This window comes from Melozone crissalis, unplaced genomic scaffold (assembly GCF_028551555.1).
Source record: "Melozone crissalis strain CALT ecotype California unplaced genomic scaffold, PUWL_Pcris_2 ptg000002l_1, whole genome shotgun sequence".
Taxonomy (NCBI): Eukaryota; Metazoa; Chordata; class Aves; order Passeriformes; family Passerellidae; genus Melozone; species Melozone crissalis.
In genome coordinates, this window is record NW_026535780.1 from 8326622 (window position 1) to 8343746 (window position 17125).

Genomic DNA, 17125 nt, shown 5'->3' on the forward strand with positions numbered 1-17125 from the left:
TTAAACTGCATTATATATTTGTTTCCTTTTATTTATCATGATTTATGTTGAACAATCTGAAGGAGAAAGATGCTTTCTTTCTGTGCTCTGGGGTAATAGCATTAATAATTATGATTTCTTTCACTAAAGAAATATATAAGTTTTTGTGTAAGATTTCTCCTCTTATAGTATCATTTCTATCTTGAAGTAATGCTACAATTTCCATTACTGGCTTTATCTAGGAGCAAGGATATGTGTCTTTATTACTAATGTGAAACCAGGGTTAACCCTTTCCAGGTTAGCAGGGTCATGCTGAAACACAGTAAAGACCGAGGTCTGTTCACAAAAAATGCCACTCTCCTTATCTGGGCTCTGGAGAACAAGAATTTCCTCTACTTGTATGTGTACAAAACCTGCCTCATGCATGGGACACAGACTTGGCTGGAGTTCCCGAATCTATTGTAGTGTAAACACAGAAACAGTCAGTGAAATCCTTCCTAAATCTCCACGTCTTCCTGACAAGAAGAGGAAGAGGAAGAGGAAGAGGAAGAGGAAGAGGAAGAGGAAGAGAATTAAGCCATGACAGCTGGAAGGGTGTTCATGGAGGCTTAGACCCACTGGAAGTCAAGCATCATATGCCTATTTTAAGCACCCCAACTCCCAACAAGCCAGAGCTCCTAGTGGGGTAGTACAGCTCCCTTCCAGGCAGGGCCTTTGTCCACACTGCTGCTGTTAGAAGGCAGCTGCATGTTTATCTCAAAGAGTTCAGCTGGCATCACTCTTGTCTTTTGAAACACAAAGAAAACTCCTCTCCCTTAATTTGCCATAGTGTAATGCATAGATGATATCTGTTTCAGCTGCTTCCAGCAGCATAGTTTCACCTCCAGAACTGGAGGTTTCAGCCTTTCCCCCAGGACAGGGTTCAGACACTTGAGCAAGGTTTACTTTGGGCAGGGGAGGAATGGAAGAGATAAAGACAGATACCTCTTCCCTTCTAGGCTGTGCCACCATGCACAACACATCCAGGTTTGCTGGCACAGAGTGAATCCACAAGCAGAGGAGCAGGAACAATTTCATCTGCCAGCATGCCGAGTGAGGAGTGGCTTTATATCTAGGCTCTGTTCACAGGACAGATTCTGATATTTCTCCAGCGTCTATAATGTAAAAGCTGTCAGGATAGCTTCATCAAACATTCACGTAACACAGAGTGGCCAGATGCACACTCCTGGCAGTGACATCGCCTTTCTGAGAAGGTTGGAACTTGCTCAGGCAGGGTTTGTAGGGCTCCTTGGCCCTGGGCAAGTGTGGTCTCTCCATGCAAGGCCTGAGCATCTTCCTTGTGGCGGGGCAGAGGGATGCCGGGCTGCAGCATCAGCTCTCACTGAGCGCTGTGTAGGATGCACCTGTCAGGCAAGGCGGGACAGTCCGGGGCACTTAGAGAAGGGCAGCTCAGAGAAACCTAAGTGACGCTTGAAGGAGCCTCCTGGGGCCAGGGGACCTGCTCTGCGGCCGCCCCCGCCCGCTCTCCGCCTCCCAGAGCCGCGGCTGCGGCTGCTTTAACCGGGCCGGGGGGGTGCTGGCAGCCCCGCCGACGTGGCGGGCATCAGCTGACCGCGCCGGGCTCTGCCTCCTCCGGGCCGCCCGCCCGCAGCTCCACTCCGGCGGCGGCGGCGGCGGCTCCGCCGGGCTCGTCCCGCGGCTCCCGCGACAGCATCCGCCGCCAGCTCCCCGCAGCCCCGCAGGCACCGCGCTCCCTGCGCTTTGCCCTCATCCCTTCCCACTGCTCCTCCTCCTTCTCTTCCCTGCCGCCGGGGAAGCCCCTGTGCCGGAGCACTCCTGGCCCGCGGAGAAGTTGGGATACTCCCATCTGGCTGCCCAGAGCTCTGAGTTTAGGGCGGGATTTTCATTCCCCGCTCTTTCGATTTTTTTTAGATTTGGCGTTTGATGTGATTTTTCTTTTTCTCCACCTTTCTTTCTTTTTTTCCCTCCTTTTTTTTTCCCGTTGCCAAGCAAGCCGAGTGTCTGCGATGGATGGGAGCCCCGAGTCCCCCCCGGGCAGAGGCGCCCCGTGAGCCAGGGGTATGCCCCGCCGCCGGGGGAAAGCGGGCGGGCAGCCCCCGGCCGGCGGCTCTGGCGCCGTGACCGAGGATGCCCGAGACCTGGCCGCCTCTCCCCTCCTGCCCGAGCTCGCAGCGCTGCCGCTGACCGCAGCCGCGGGAATTACAGCAACTCCCGGGCACCAGACCTCGGAGCGGAGCCCCGGGATCCCCGGAGAGAGGAGCTGCCCGCCGTGACCGGCTCTGCAAGGCGGCTGCCCCCACCCCTCCGTGCCTCCGGCCTCCGGATGGGGCCGAGGATCGCCCACCGGGCAGCGGGGCTGCGCCCGTAGATGCTCCGCTCCTCCCTGCTCCACCTCCTCTCGGAACCCGCGGCTCGGTTTCACCCCCGCGCACCGCTCCGAGGAGGGCGCGCACCGAGCCCGCCGGGGCGCCGGGGCTGCGCCGCAGCCGGGCTCCGCGGGATGCGGCTCCGCGGGGCGCCGCGGGAGCGGGCACGGGGCTCGGGCCGCCTGCGCTAAGCCGGCACAGCCGCCCCCCGGACCCCGGCCAACCAGCCCCGCCGCCGGCCGCACCGCCAGACCCAGGGACCTGCCGATAAATGTGATCCCCGCACCGCCACCCCGCCGCCGCCACCCGCCCTTCGACATCCCCTCCCTCCTCTCCTGCGGTTCCATCCCTCCCCCCGCTCCCCTCCCCAAAGACGGTGGGTGCCCCCCCGCCCCTGCCCCCCCCCCCTCCGCCAGCCGGTGCTCTGCCCCCCGCCAGTCACCGCCATGGAGCTCTCGGAGGTGCGGTGCTTGAGCGACAGCGATGAACTTTACACCATCAACAGGACTCCCCCCGGCAGCGGCAGACCCCAGCGCCTGCTGTGGCAGACGGCCGTGCGCCACATCACCGAGCAGCGCTTCATCCAGGAGCACAGCAGCAGCAGCGGCGGCAGCAGCAGCGGCGGGGGCAAGGGCTTCAGCTCGGACGAGACCTGCTGCCCCAACCACCACCCGCACCCGCCGCACCACCTCCGGCGGCAGTCGGCCGGACGGAGTTTGGGCAGCGAGCGCCACAACAACGGAGGCACCAAAGTCTTCCCGGAGGGCACAAGCAGCAGCGGAGACTTGGGCTTTCTGCCCCTGGACTGTGCCCCCAGCAACTCCGACTTCTTCCTCAACTGGGGCTATACATATCGCGGGGTGATCTTCCCCACTCTCCGCAATTCCTTCAAGTCTCGGGACTTAGAGCGCCTTTACCAGCGCTACTTCTTGGGTCAGCGGCGCAAATCTGAGGTGGTCATGAACATCCTGGACGTGCTGACCAAACTGACCCTGCTGTTCCTCCACTTGACCCTGGCCTCTGCTCCCATGGACCCCATTAAGGGCATCCTCTTGGGCTTCTTCACGGGCATTGAGGTGGTGATCTGTGCCTTAGTGGTGGTCAGGAAGGACACGACCTCGTACACCTACCTGCAGTACAGTGGTGTTGTCACTTGGGTGGCCATGGCCACACAAATTCTGGCAGCAGGACTGGGCTGTGGCCTCCTGGGGGACGGCATTGGCTATGTGCTTTTCACGCTTTTTGCGACCTACAGCATGCTCCCGCTGCCACTCACCTGGGCCATCCTGGCTGGACTGGTCACCTCTGTCCTGCAGCTCATCATGCAGCTGGTTATCCCCAGGTTTGCTGTGACTTCTCTTAACCAGGTACTGTGGTGAGGAGAGGGTGGGAACAATCCTCTTTCTACATCACCCTGAGGGAGAGGAGTTGTGGGGGGATGTCCCAAAAGATCCCTTCCCTTTTAATCAGGTGCTCAGAAGTTCATTACCTGGAGGGGAGATCATAGGCAAAAATCAACCTTCTTGTCTCCTCTTGTTCAGTCTCCCATTGCCCATCCCAGTGTTTCACCTCAAGCTGGGGGTTGGGACTTTCTAAGCACCCTGTCCCCTCTGCTTGTATTCACTACATTGCTGTCTCTTGAAATAGCACTAGGGAGAGAATCTCCTGGGGCAAGTGGGGAGGATAGGTCATTTATTGTTCCCCTTCCTGACTTCCAGGAGTGATTTGGGGTTTGAGATGACTCTGTCTTCGCCAAACTCTCCCAGTGTCCCCATTTTACTGTTCATGCCTTTTAACTCTAAATCTGCTGGGGCAACTGGTACTTTTATATGTGAAGGGTAGCTTGATCTGAGCTATGGGAAAACAGGAGCAAAGCATGCTGCTCTTCTGCAAGGAGAAACCAGTGAAAACTCAGTGAAGCCAGAGCAAAGCTTCCCTGGGAGATTTTGTGTGAGATCCTAGACTGTGTTAGAGGACACTAAGAAGCCTTTCCTGCCGGTGGTCAAAGGACAAAAAATGTTGCACTGAATCCTTACAAGTGATGTCTAGGACAGAGTGCTGGTTATGTGGTGGAGTGTTGTGTGGTGCAGACTGCTGAGAAGCACTGGTCAGGATAGGTCTGAAGGGTTAAAACCAGGTCTCACCTGACTTCACACATAGATGACTTCTTCCACAGTACACTGAGAATGCATCAAACTCCCCATATCCCTGCAAGGCAAGAAATAGTGTGTACTAGGACAACTTAATCCTGGAGATTCTTGCTGCTCCCTTTTCCCTCCCTTTTCAGACTGTCACATCTCAGAGCTATCAATATTTCATAGCAGACTATCATCTCCATTTGGCTTGCTCCACAGAATCGGGGAGGAAAGGGTGAGATACTGTCAGATAATCCCAAAAGGAGGGAGGGTACAGAGGAATTTGTTGCTGGTGGCATGTTATTTATATGAGTGTTGGGATGTGCACCTGGGAAGTGACTGACCTTGCACCTGGAAGTTTGGTGTCCATGATTCTTGGGACACATTTACCTTCTTAGACCCTGGTCCTCCTGAAACCCCTGCCCACTCCTGCCCATGCCCTTACTACATGCACTTGTTAGCTGTGGGCTGCCTCACCTCATGTCCCAGGGATTGGGCTCACCCTATTTTGGGAAAAACCGCCCCAGTGTGTTGTGCGGGGCTGAGCCCTGTGAGACAATTAGGCTGTGGCAGAGTTGTTGCCCAGCCCTTGGTGATGTGCTGATGAATGAGCTGCAGCCGCACGCCGTGTCCTACTCCCATGCACTGCTGCTGCTGTTAGTGACGGGTCAAAAGCTGCGTGAGTTATGCTGATTTCTTAATTTACTTCCGTGTCCTCTCCTGGGGCTGTGAGTAATGTGCTGCTCTCTCATTACGCACCAGTATCACAGCTGTTTAGCGCTACACACTCACAACACACACATTTCCCAGGAGAGATACTAGTATCTGTGTTTTGCAGCCAGTTGTGTGAACAAACTGCCCTGGAGCCATGCGCAATGAGAGATTGCCAGCCAGATGATTGTCTTCATGAACTACACTTATAAATCTCCTTAACAGGGTCCACGCAGCTTCTCACACGTCGGTGCTGATTTACACCGGCAGCCCAGGGACCACTTAACACAGCCCGCCGGACCCTTCCCCGCCCCGGGGCGGCTCCCACCCGATGCCAGAGGAGCTCGGAGGGCTCGGGGAGGCGCGGAGGGCAGCGCGGGGTGCGCGGGGAATGCGCGGAGCGCGGCGCGAGCGCTGTCCGCCCTCACGGTGCTGAAGGCGGCGCGGCGCGGCCCGGGGGCTCCCTCCAGCGGCCCGCGGGCACCGGGGGCTCCCTCCAGCGGCCCGCGGGCACCGGGGGCTCCCTCCAGCGGCCCCGCGGGCACCGGGGGCTCCCTCCAGCGGCCCGCGGGCACCAGGGGCTCCCTCCAGCGGCCCGCGGGCACTGGGGCTCCCTCCAGAGGCATCGCGGGCACCGGGGCTCCCTCCAGAGGCCCCGAGGGGACCGAGGGCTCTCTCCCTCCAGAGGCCCCGAGGGGACTGGGGGCTCTCTCCCTCCAGAGGCCCCGCGGGCACCGGGGGCTCTCTCCAGCGGCCCGAGGGGACCGGGGCCTCCCTCCAGCGGCCCTGCGGGGGCCGAAGCCTCCCGCCCTCCAGCGACCCCGCGGGGACCGGGCCCGCCTGCGACCCCGCGGCCCGGACCCCACGGCCCTCAGCCTCCCGGGCCACCCCTCGCAGGACGGGCAAGGGCTCGGCCCCGGGGAGCCTTGTATTCACTTGTATTCCGCGGGCGAGGCACAGCCCTGCTTTGGCGCTTTGTAACCTTGCACCATTTTCTTACTTTTGGCAGAGGATTGCTGAGCCCTCTCGAGCGTTAGAGGATGAGAGCTTTTGCGGCTGGTGAGGGATGTAGAACTGTTGCTTCACAGGTGAAGACAGATAATTTAAATGACTGTGCCATCAAGGTTAGGTAGAAATCTTCGGGCCAACAAAGCTTTCCTCCTCCTGGAGGCAAAACATTCTCTTTTATCGCAAGGCTTATTTTCTCACGTAAAAGACAGCATTTTCCCTTCAAAGAAGTTTTACACAACTAAATGAACTATTTGATTATGTAGCAATATCTGTGAGCATCTTGCTCTGCCTCAGGATGCAGACAGACAAACTGGACAAAACCCAGGAATTAAAGTGTGCAATGAAAGAAAAAGGAGATGGTAAAACTCTGATCGTGCTACAAACAATGGGTTTTCTACTGATTTTTTTTAAATCTAGATTTTATACAGGGAAAATACTGAATTCACTTCCAAAAAAAAAAAGTCTTGAGTCAATTTAGTACTGTATCCAGTAGCATCCATGGGAAAAATGGTTGTGACTCTCTTCTCAGTCACACAGGTATGAGTTTAGACAGCCATCTGTCTAAACTCATAAAGCTACAACATTTTACACCAGAGGAAAATCAAGTGCTTTGATGTGTTTTCCCCTAACCTCTTAGTTAAGTTTACTGACTAAGATAGGTTTCACTGAGAAGTTTGTTTAGAAGCAGGTCAAACCATTACTAATGCTTCATGCAAGCACGCAGTACTGCTGCCTGGTTCGCTATTTGTTGTAGTTTTCATGTATTATATGTATGAATACAAATAATTTATTCTGTTTACCTTTCTTTTCTTGTAGTAATTCTTAAGATGTCACCTGAGTTTTCTTCCCTAGCATCTTACAAAAAGGTGAAGGAGAAAGACTTGAAATTAGATTTTTGTAAAGTAACAAGAACAAAAACCCAACATAGACTTACTAATTTCAATCCTGCTAAGTGTTGAGTGTTTCTGGGGGGATATGATCACTCTTAAACCCATCTGACTGCAGCCTGAAATGCTGAGGAATGTGCCGCTGCTCAGCTTGAGGGGAACCATGAAAAAGAGACTGATACCATGACTTGGGTAAAGCCTGCACTGATAGCGATTAAAGATTGGGTCAGGAAGCAAATGAGAATGAAAGATCTTACTGGTAAACAGGTGCAGTGCATGGATTTGTGTGCCTGGCCAGATACCATGACGGGGGAGTGTTTGTCTCTGACCTTCCCCAAAATGAATGTTTTATTTGTATTGCATTTATTTTTACTTTTTCCTGGGTAACAATGTATGCAATCTGAAATTTCAAAGACCACATGTGTTTCAGGCATATAGGGAAGAACAAACAACTCAGAGCTACTTCATGTTATGTAACATAGGCAGATGATAATATAGACATGAGTTTTGACAGGCTTGAAATTATGTAATCTACACACATCCTCTGGATTTTAATCCTCTGCCTTTGCATTCTTCATTCACATGAGCAAATTCCACCAGAGTCAGTAAGACTACTCTCATTACTACATCACATTTATAACGGATACTTTGCAGAACCAAGTCCTAAATTATGCATATTAAATAAAACTTTAAAAATACATTTAGAAATAACCCTAGGGTGGATAATACTAAGGCTGGGTCAACTCATTCTTTTTCCTCTATCTTTCCAAGCTTAGACAGTTCTGTGAATTATTTTTTCCTCGCTTATTTTTTCCCAGATCCTCTCTGTGTGTTATTAATAGAGGGAAAGCAGAATTTATGAAGTCACAAGGAGCCCTACAGAGATAAATTTGTGTAATTTTACAATGGAAACTGACAGCTTTTGCATGCAAATTTCAGTTGCATGTTTTCCAAAATCTGATCATAGATGTCAGTATATGAGTATATGTAAAAACATACTCTCTTCAAAATTTCTGCTAAATGCTTGTGGAAAATCTATCCAATCTGTAAAATATAAGGACATTTCAAAGTTAACTACCATTTGAGAAGCAGAATCAAAGCACTCAACCTTTCTCCTCATGTTTGCTTTTGTAGCATTATTTGCTATTTATTTTTCTGCCAACGTCTTTTGTGGGCTACTTATAAACTGAGTGTGTGATTTTAGACTGGATTATGAACTGCTTTCCTTTTATATCCTGTAATATCACCTGACCAGTATCACTGGGTCACAGCTTAATTAGATTAACATTGGATACACTTTTCTTTGGAGTAGCTGCATCATTGTTGTGCTAAGTAGGGCAAATGAACTAAGTATATTTACAATTTGATGATTAATTGCCTCCAATATATAGAACTCAGGCAAAACCATGAATGAAACCTGCTTTCATCAGTGAATTTCAGCTTACAGCAGTCAGTGTGCTTGCTCTCACTAAAACTTACCTCGCTAGATTTGATAAGATTTTTTTTTTTTGCTGTTAAGACACTTCTGGGTTGCTGTCAAGGGTTTGTTTATTGCTTGTTTGTTGTTTTTCATGGCCTAGAAAGAGGCATGTGCTCCAAAGCAGCAACATCTAATGGAAAATAATCACATACCAGAGCAGTGCACTTACAGCTCACAGTTAACAGCAGATCATGTTTGAATGATCCTTATTAGCCTGTACAGAAGTCTGAAGGGGATAAACATCTCTAGTTCAGCTTCTTACTGCACTTCTCAACAGTTCAATGATGTCATTGGAATAGGAAAGAGAAGGCAAAACTGGAGCTGTTCAAGGGATTAGTCTTATTCCAGAAGGCAGGGAAGGTTGAGGATAGAACAACTTCTCCTTACCTTTTCATTATTTCCAGAATATCTGGCTATGCAGGAGATAAACTACAGTGTTTCATATAAAAGGTGAAATTTAGTAAACAGAAAAGAAATTACACTTTGAAATCAATGCTTGGGTTGATGGAAACTCCAAACCTGAAAATCCTTACTCAGCTCCTGGGCTGAAGGGCAGCACCCACATGGTGGCAAGTGGTTCCTTTTCTAAGTGGGAAACTTGTCACAAGTGGAGTCCCCAGGGAATCAATATTGGGCTTAATGCTGCTTAGTGTCTTTATAAGTGATCTGGAAGATGGGATCAAGAGTACCCTTATAAAGTTTGTCCATGGTCTCAGACTGAGTAAGGAAAGGAGAAGTCCCTCTGCAGGAAGATCTGGATTGTCTGGAAGAGTGAGCTAGCAAGTACCCTATGTCCTTGTCAACAAGGAAAAGTGTAAGATGTTGCATCTAGAAAACATAACCCAGGATTGCAGCACAGCCTGGGAATCTGCCTGGCTGGGAAGCAGCTTTATAGAAAGGGATCTTGGAGTCCTGGTGGACAACAAATTCAGAATGAGAGACCAGTGTGCCGCTGGGGCAGAGGAGGCCAGCAGGAGGCTGGGCTGCTGACATCCCCAGCAGAGATCAAGAAGTCATTAGCTCACTTTATTCAGCATTTTCCTGGTCTGGAAAACTGTGTTCAGGTTTGGTCCCAGCTATACAGAAAAGATGTAGCCTGGCTGGACAGACTCCAAAAAGAGGCCACAAAGATGAGCAAAGAAGGGGGAAGCCAGATGTATGGGAAAAGGGTCAGAGAACTTGGTTTGTTCAGCCTTGAAAAAAGGAGGCTGAGGGGAGACATTTTCACCCTCTAGTATTTAAAGGATGGCAACAATGATCAGACCTTTCTTACAAGGAGTCTTATGCAAAAGATGAGGGGTAATGTGTAAAAGTAACTCTTGGGGAGATTATGATTGGACACAAGATGAAAAATGTTTGCAATGAGAATAAACTCTCCAGGGAAGTGGTTGATTGACTGACCTTTTATACTTTAGGATTCACCTGGACAGGATGCTGGGCCATCATGTCTAGACTGTGCTTTTGACAAGAAAGGCTGGACCATCTGATCCTGGAGGTCCCTTCCAAACTTGCATTCAATGTGTCTGTGACTATATGATCACATTTCTCTAAGTAGAGCCTTCTTGCCCTTAACTGTGCTTCTGTTTCTGTGCACCTCATGAAGTGTCTCAATAACTCTAAGTTTCCAGGCAGTCTACCCTACTCAGTGTCCAAACACTGTTCTTCTTGGAACACATTTTGCAGTTGTGCTATACACACAGCACCTGTCCAATGTCAAAGTCAGTAGAGAAGGTTATTGTGCTCTTCCTCTGTGTAACTAATGTAATAATGAAAATATTCCTGGGATGTGGCAGACCAAGGTTTGAATCCCTTTTTCCCTAGAGGGGATTGAATTCTGTCTCTCTTACCTCACCAGAGAGTTTCCAAAGCAAACCCATTCCTAGCACAACTGTTCTTCTGTGAAGATAAAAGTTTAAGATTCAACGTGAAAAAAGAAAAATTTAAAAGACAATAAAACTGACTGTGTAACCAACTGTTTATGGAATTCATCACTGGAGGTGTTCTTACTCAACATTTTAGTGTTTTATATAATGTTGTTAAATCATTCCTCAAACACAGATCCCAGCCAGCAGACTGTACAGTTTGGTCTCCACTCTGACATGATGAATTTTGAACCACTTTTGCAGAGTGCTGAAAAGCCCAAGTATGTGGGGGAAAACATCACAGTGATTCTGTAAATCAGGGAAACCAAGAGAAATTAGGGAAAATTTAGGTTTTAGACATACTCTCTGCCTTTTATAGTTGCAGAGTCTTTTTGCATGCTGCGTAAGGATCTGTAAGAGTATGGTGGCATTCAAATAGGCTTCTGAATTGAACTCCAGTAGTTGTGTGTCTGCAAATGAGTTCCTCAAGGACCTTGCTTTGTGGCTTTTGAGCCATTTTTTCTTCATCTTGCCTTTCTTACAAAGACAAGTTCTGTCACTAGCTGTGTTCTTGGTGCAGTGCAGCTTGTACCTATCAGGAGTGCAGAAAGGACTGTAAAGTTCCAGTCTGACCCAAGGAGGGAGATGAATGCAAATGACTGGGTTAGTGCTGCAGTGAATCTTGAACATTTTGTTAGCAGTCTCAGCCATTCAAACCAGGGATGGAAGAGACCATCAAAAGTGATCAAGTACAAAAAATCCTGAGGATCTGGCATTTCTTGAAACTAAAGATTTTTCTAAGTGATATTATTAAGACCTGACTTACTCACAGGCTTCCAACAGCTTCATTTAGATCCTTGATTTAAAGACCACATAATGTAGTATAAAGAATCCCATAGATATCAGGATTTTTAGGTGAATCATGAAGATGACTTGTCAGGATTCTCTTCAGGGAAACTTTTGCTGTGAATCCACAGTTCTTCTGAAAAAGAACACAAATGTAGACATCCAGCTCCTCCAGGAATCTCTCTGAATGAGCTGTGTCATGCTTATCTCTCCAAACAGCCAGGTCTGCTGACAGAGATACCACTGTGGTGCTGCTTAACCTAGAACACAAATATCAGGAACTGTACACAGGATGAAGTGCAAGGCAGAGAGGCACTGGCTGACAGAGAAATGTCTTGTCATCCGAGTTGTATTTATTAGCAACTATTTAAGGAAATGCTGCTATTTCATTTGCCAGTTTCTCCTGCTGCAAGGTTTCATGCAGTTAGCTCTAGAGGAAAGTTCATTAATTAACCATTGCTGCAGTCTGAGAAGCAGCTGAAGTATATCAGTGTAAAAAAAATCAAAACTAACACAAGCCATTTTTTTCCACAATTACAACAAATAATTGTACTTCTTCCAAATAGTCTGATGTTAGTGTTATGATTTTATATAATGCATTAGCTTAAATTTAGATAGCAGTAGCCCCCAGTATAAATGAAATAATGTCTGGGTTCAATAATAGAATTTTTTACTTCAATTTTATTTTTCAATTTTGATTTAATCATCACTTTACTGTTTTGTATTTTCCTCTATCTTTGCTTTCCTTTCCCTTAAAAAACTCCATAAATTCTTCTTTAATTAAATTAATGGAAGCTTTCAATATTGTCAGAATCTTCATTTTCAGAATCAGTTTATGTCTTTGGGTTGATCAAATCTTTAGGCACTATACTATTTCTCCTTTGTTCAAACTCCTCTGTTTCATTTACCTTAGAACTATTCAGGAAGGGAGCTATCTATTCTGTGTTCCTTGCATTAGATCTGCCACAGTAGAAGGCTCATTCATAAATCCATAACTATCACCACAGTGCAAAGAAGAAATAGTAAAAAAACCAGAAAAATGAATGAGCACAGAAAAAGTAAATTATATTACATGATATTGCATGTAGCAGAGGTTATATAATTCTGGAGGTAGGCTTTAAGGTAAATCAATTGCTTAGATCTCAAGGAAGTTATTCAAATAATGGCATAAGATCTAGATATACACACTCTTTTATCCTATGATCCTCTTGTCATATGGGAAAGTACCTCCAATGCTCATTAACATTAATAAGCTTCATAAGCATACTAGACAGGGTTATAATTGACATAGAAATCATCCCACATGTGCTCAGTATAATTTAATGTGCAGATATGCTTGTTTTTTTTATAGTAAGGAGTAATATTCACCACAGATTATACCCATTCCATCACTAAATTAATCATTGGTCTGTGGTGATCCACACACATCTTTATGCATTTCAGAGCTTCATTTAATTTGAAAATTTGCCTTCCTCAGCTGCTGTAATAAGTTACTAATATATTCAATTGCTTTGAGAGTTTTGTGTAAAACATCCCAACATCTTCTACAATGCACCAAAAGAGGAATATTGCACTGGCTTCTTTCAGCCATGCACATTTTTGTTGAAATATGAATCCATTGAATATAGTGGTAATGCATGCATTTAACTTTATTCTTTCTTTAAAGACCTGGTTCCACTGGTTCATTCCAGGTCTTCTTAAAGAATGGTTCATTCTCTTCAGAATTGGAAGGTAAGTCCTACAAGAAGTTAAGAACTCTGGTGTTGTCTAGTTTGGAGAGAAGGAGGCTGGGGTGTGATGTTGTTGCTCTCTAACAGCTTTCTGAGGAAGGGAGGGGGAGAGAGAGGTGCTGAGCTCTTCTTCCTGAGATCCATTGACAGGACATGTGGGAATGGTCCAAAGCTGGACCGGGGAAGTCAGAGAATAGACATTAGGATGCATTTCTCTACCCAGAGGGTATTCAAATATTTGAACAGGCTCCCTAGAGAAGTGATCAATGCCCCAAGTTTGTCAGTATCTAAGAGGCATTTGGACAATATCTTTAATAATGTTCTTTAACTTTTGATGGCCCCTGAAGTGGTCAGGCAGCTGGCTGTTATAAATCCCATGAAACGGAAATATTCTATTCTATTCTATTCTGTTCTATTCCATTCCATTCCATTCCATTCCATTCCATTCCATTCCATTCCATTCCATTCCGTTCCATTCCATTCTAGCCTGATCATCAGTGACTCTAACAGCCACCTGTACTGAGAAGATGTAAAATTAGGTGTCATATAGGTGGAAAAGGACCTGGGAGTGCTGGTCAACAGCTGCCTGAACATGAGCCAGAGTGTGCCCAGGTGGTCAAGAAGGCCAGTGGCAGCTGGTCTGTGTCAGCAATAGTGTGGCCAGCAGAATCAGGGCACAGATTGTCCTCCTGTACTCGGCACTGGTGACACCTCAAATCTTGTGTCTGATTTTGGGCCCCTCACTGCAAGAAAGACATTGAGGGGCTGGAGTGTGTCCAGAGAAGGGCAACAGGGCTGGGGAAGGGTCTGGAGCACGTCTGAGGAGGAGCAGCTGAGTGTGTTCAGCCTGGAGAAAAGGAGAATCAGGGGAGCCCTTATCACTCTCTACAAATGCCTGACAGGAGGCTGTAGCCAGGTGGGGGTTGATCTTTTTTCCCAAGTAACGAGAGAACAAGAGAATGTGGCCTCAGATTTCCCCAGGAGAGGTTTAGATTACATAATGGGATAAATTTCTTCATCAAAAGGATTGTCAAGCACTGGAACAGGCTGTGCATGGGAGTGGTGGTGTCACCATCCCTGGAGGGACTTAAAAGTCATGTAGGTGTGACACTTAGGGACATGGTTTAGTGATGGACTTAGCAGTGCTGGGTTAACAGTTGGGCTTGATGGTCTTAGAGGTCTTTTCCAGCCTGACTGATTCTATGATTCTTTATAGTAACTTATTCCTGAAACGTCAAGGATATAGTATACCTCAATATGGTCAGAGAGATTTACGGGAGATTCCTCAAGGATCTGAAGGTCCTTGAGAGAAGCCAGTGAAAATTCTTTTTTGAGACTTAAGCAGAACTGAAGTCATATGAAACTTGCCTAAAGGGCTGTACAAGTTTAACAAATTGCTGTAAAACCATTTTTACATTCCAAAATGTAGGCAAATGCCACTCTGACTGATGCTAGGACAATTTACATGTTCTCTGCAATCCTGAGAGCAATAGCAGTTTGCTGACAACAATAGGAAGAGAAGTATTTATTGCATGTGTTTAATTTTTGTTAATGGAATTGCTTTTGTCTGCTGTGTTCCATTAGCCACCTGTAAGAAATGCCAGAAGAGCGCATGAAGTGCTCCTATTTTCTGTATGATGGTATAGGATGGTAGGCCCCCATTAATCTTATTATAATCTCAATAGCTCTTCTTGCTTAGAAATTATTTTTTCAATGGCTTATTACTTTCTTCCCTGCAAAAATACTTGTGTGTGGTTATTCTTAAGGTACATTTTCTGATGACAACCACTCTTCTTTGATAACACTGCTTGGTATATTATGTAACACAAGCATTCAGTTACTTCAGATCTCATCAACAATCAAAGCAAGAAAATTCAAAAGCTTTAAGTACAGAACTCTCCAAGTCAATGTGACTTCGGAGAACGAGTGTAAAAGAATGAACCTTAACATGTCAATTATTTAAAACTCAAGAAAAACTCTCATATACATAAAGATTGGTATAAGTTTAAGTTGTTCAATATCCCCTAGATTTTGTACAAAGATTGTAAGGCAGTTGCTCCATTCCTCTTCAAGCAGTTAACAGAACTTTGCCGGCCAGATTGCTTTCCATGACACCAGAACATGCTAACTTCCACACCAAGTTTAAAAATGGTCTATCCAAGTGAATTTATTAAAGAACACTTCTGATGGTGTACAAGAAGGAAGAGGATTTGAGATCACTTCTGTTTTTCTTTTGCAATGCAAAGCTTTTGTAATTTAGATTGACCTAGTTGATTTTTTTTTAATCTAAAAGCAATGTATATATCTAGCAAGATTTCATATTTAAATTTCTAAAGGTTCAGAACAATTCATAGATTTACATATTTTTTTTTATTATATGATGCAAATACTCAGCAAAAGTAATGCTGTGAAATTTCATGCTTTTATTCCTTTTTTTGTAACTTGCTTTCGGGCTCAGTAATTACATTTGCAAGTCAAAATAATATTTACTATGTCCCTAAAGTTTGTGTATATCTGAAGATGGTTTATAGGTGCAATTTTAAAATGGAAAATATGCACACCATTAATTAAGAGATGTTTTTTCTAATTACTATAATTAAACTATAATCTGGAAATCAAACTGTCATATTCTGGGTAACAGCAATATGTATTCAGCAGCTGCAGATTTTAAGAGAGCTTGAAAGGTGTTTAGTCAAAGCTTAGTGCCCTTTACTACAGAATGACAATTCAAGGAATCTCAGACAAGGAAAAAAGAAAATGCTAGAGTATCCTACAAATAAGGAAATCATTAAATATCCAAATCATAAACACATAAATACACAGAAAACCCCCAGATTTTCTTGCAGACTTTGTACAAAACTTGTGGACTCCCAAACATGGAAGGATAGATGGTTAGCTATCCTGAGTTAGTCCAGAGAAGGGCTATGAGGAGCTGCCAAATGAGGAAAAGCTGAGAGAGCTGGGACTGTTCAGGCTGGAATGAGAAGGAACAGGGGTGTGTGAGGGGTGCTAATCTGATAATTATGTGTGAATAGGTTACTCTAAAGTAAGGAGACAAACTTTTCTCAGCAGTGCCCAGAGACAGGATGATAGTCAACGTGCATTAACTGAAATGCAATAAATTCCACTTATACATAAAAAAAAAATCTTAGTTTACTCTAAATGTGAATGAGAGCTATGACAGGTTGCCTAGAGATGTTGTGAAGTCTTCATTCTTGGGAGTTTTCAAAATCTGACTGGACAAGGTCCTAAACAGCTTGCAGGTGATCCTGCTTTGAGGAAGATCTGACAATATGATCTCCAGAAGTCCTTTCCATTCTGTGATAGCAGTACAGGTATTGTTTCAAGAATGCAGATACAAAAATCCATTAAGGATCTTGAGAGCATAACTAACATGGGAATCCAGGCTGACCATGGTTACATGGTCATGTTCAAGGCACATTTCCTGTGATCACAGGATGAGACCTGGTTTACATGCTGTGCCTTCTGCACAGACTTCAGTCCATTCCGGCCCCAAGTCATGGGAGGGCCTTGCCTGCAGGTCTATGTCATAGAATCATGCAATAATTTTGGCTGACAAAGACACTTTGGATCATCAAGTCTAACCATAAACCTAAAACTACAGAGTCTACCATATGTCATCATGCCTCATTTCTTCATGGGAATTGTTTTATGGGCTTATCACCATCACATATTTCAAAGCTCAAAGCAGCAACCTTGTCTTCCCCATCCCCATCTATGGACATTAAGCACTGCCAGAGCACAGGCTTACAGCAAACATCAGGTACATGCTCACTCCATGTATCTTTTGGGGAACAATTCTGTCTCCACTTCCTAGATCTCTGTGGTCTGTGCAATATTACAGGTGGAAGAGTTTGAAAAATATTAGTAATATATGTCTTCCTTTCTACCAGCAAAAAAAAAAAATTCCTCTACCAGTACCCTGAGTTTCACAGGGTGAGATCGCTATGTTTATGTTCTAAGATGTGATATGAGTGTGTGTGTGTGTGTGTTTGTGTGGGTACTGTGGTCTCCCTGGGGCTTTCTCAGCAGTCTTAAGTGCCAAAGAAAGCTGGGGGCAGGTTTACCCTCAGGCA

The 17125-nt window shown here is 46.1% G+C and overlaps 1 protein-coding gene across 2 annotated transcripts in view; it reads left to right on the top strand.

Annotated features, from left to right (window-relative positions):
- The first annotated feature begins 2746 nt into the window (after window positions 1-2746).
- Window positions 2747-17125, top strand: part of ADCY8 (adenylate cyclase 8) — a 116537-nt gene continuing 102158 nt past the window's right edge. For both annotated transcript variants that reach the window (XM_054276668.1, XM_054277482.1), the window contains exon 1: window positions 2747-3733. In XM_054276668.1, the coding sequence (XP_054132643.1) occupies window positions 2813-3733 (921 nt within the window). In that variant the 5' untranslated portion in view covers window positions 2747-2812. The remainder of the gene's footprint in view (window positions 3734-17125) is intronic.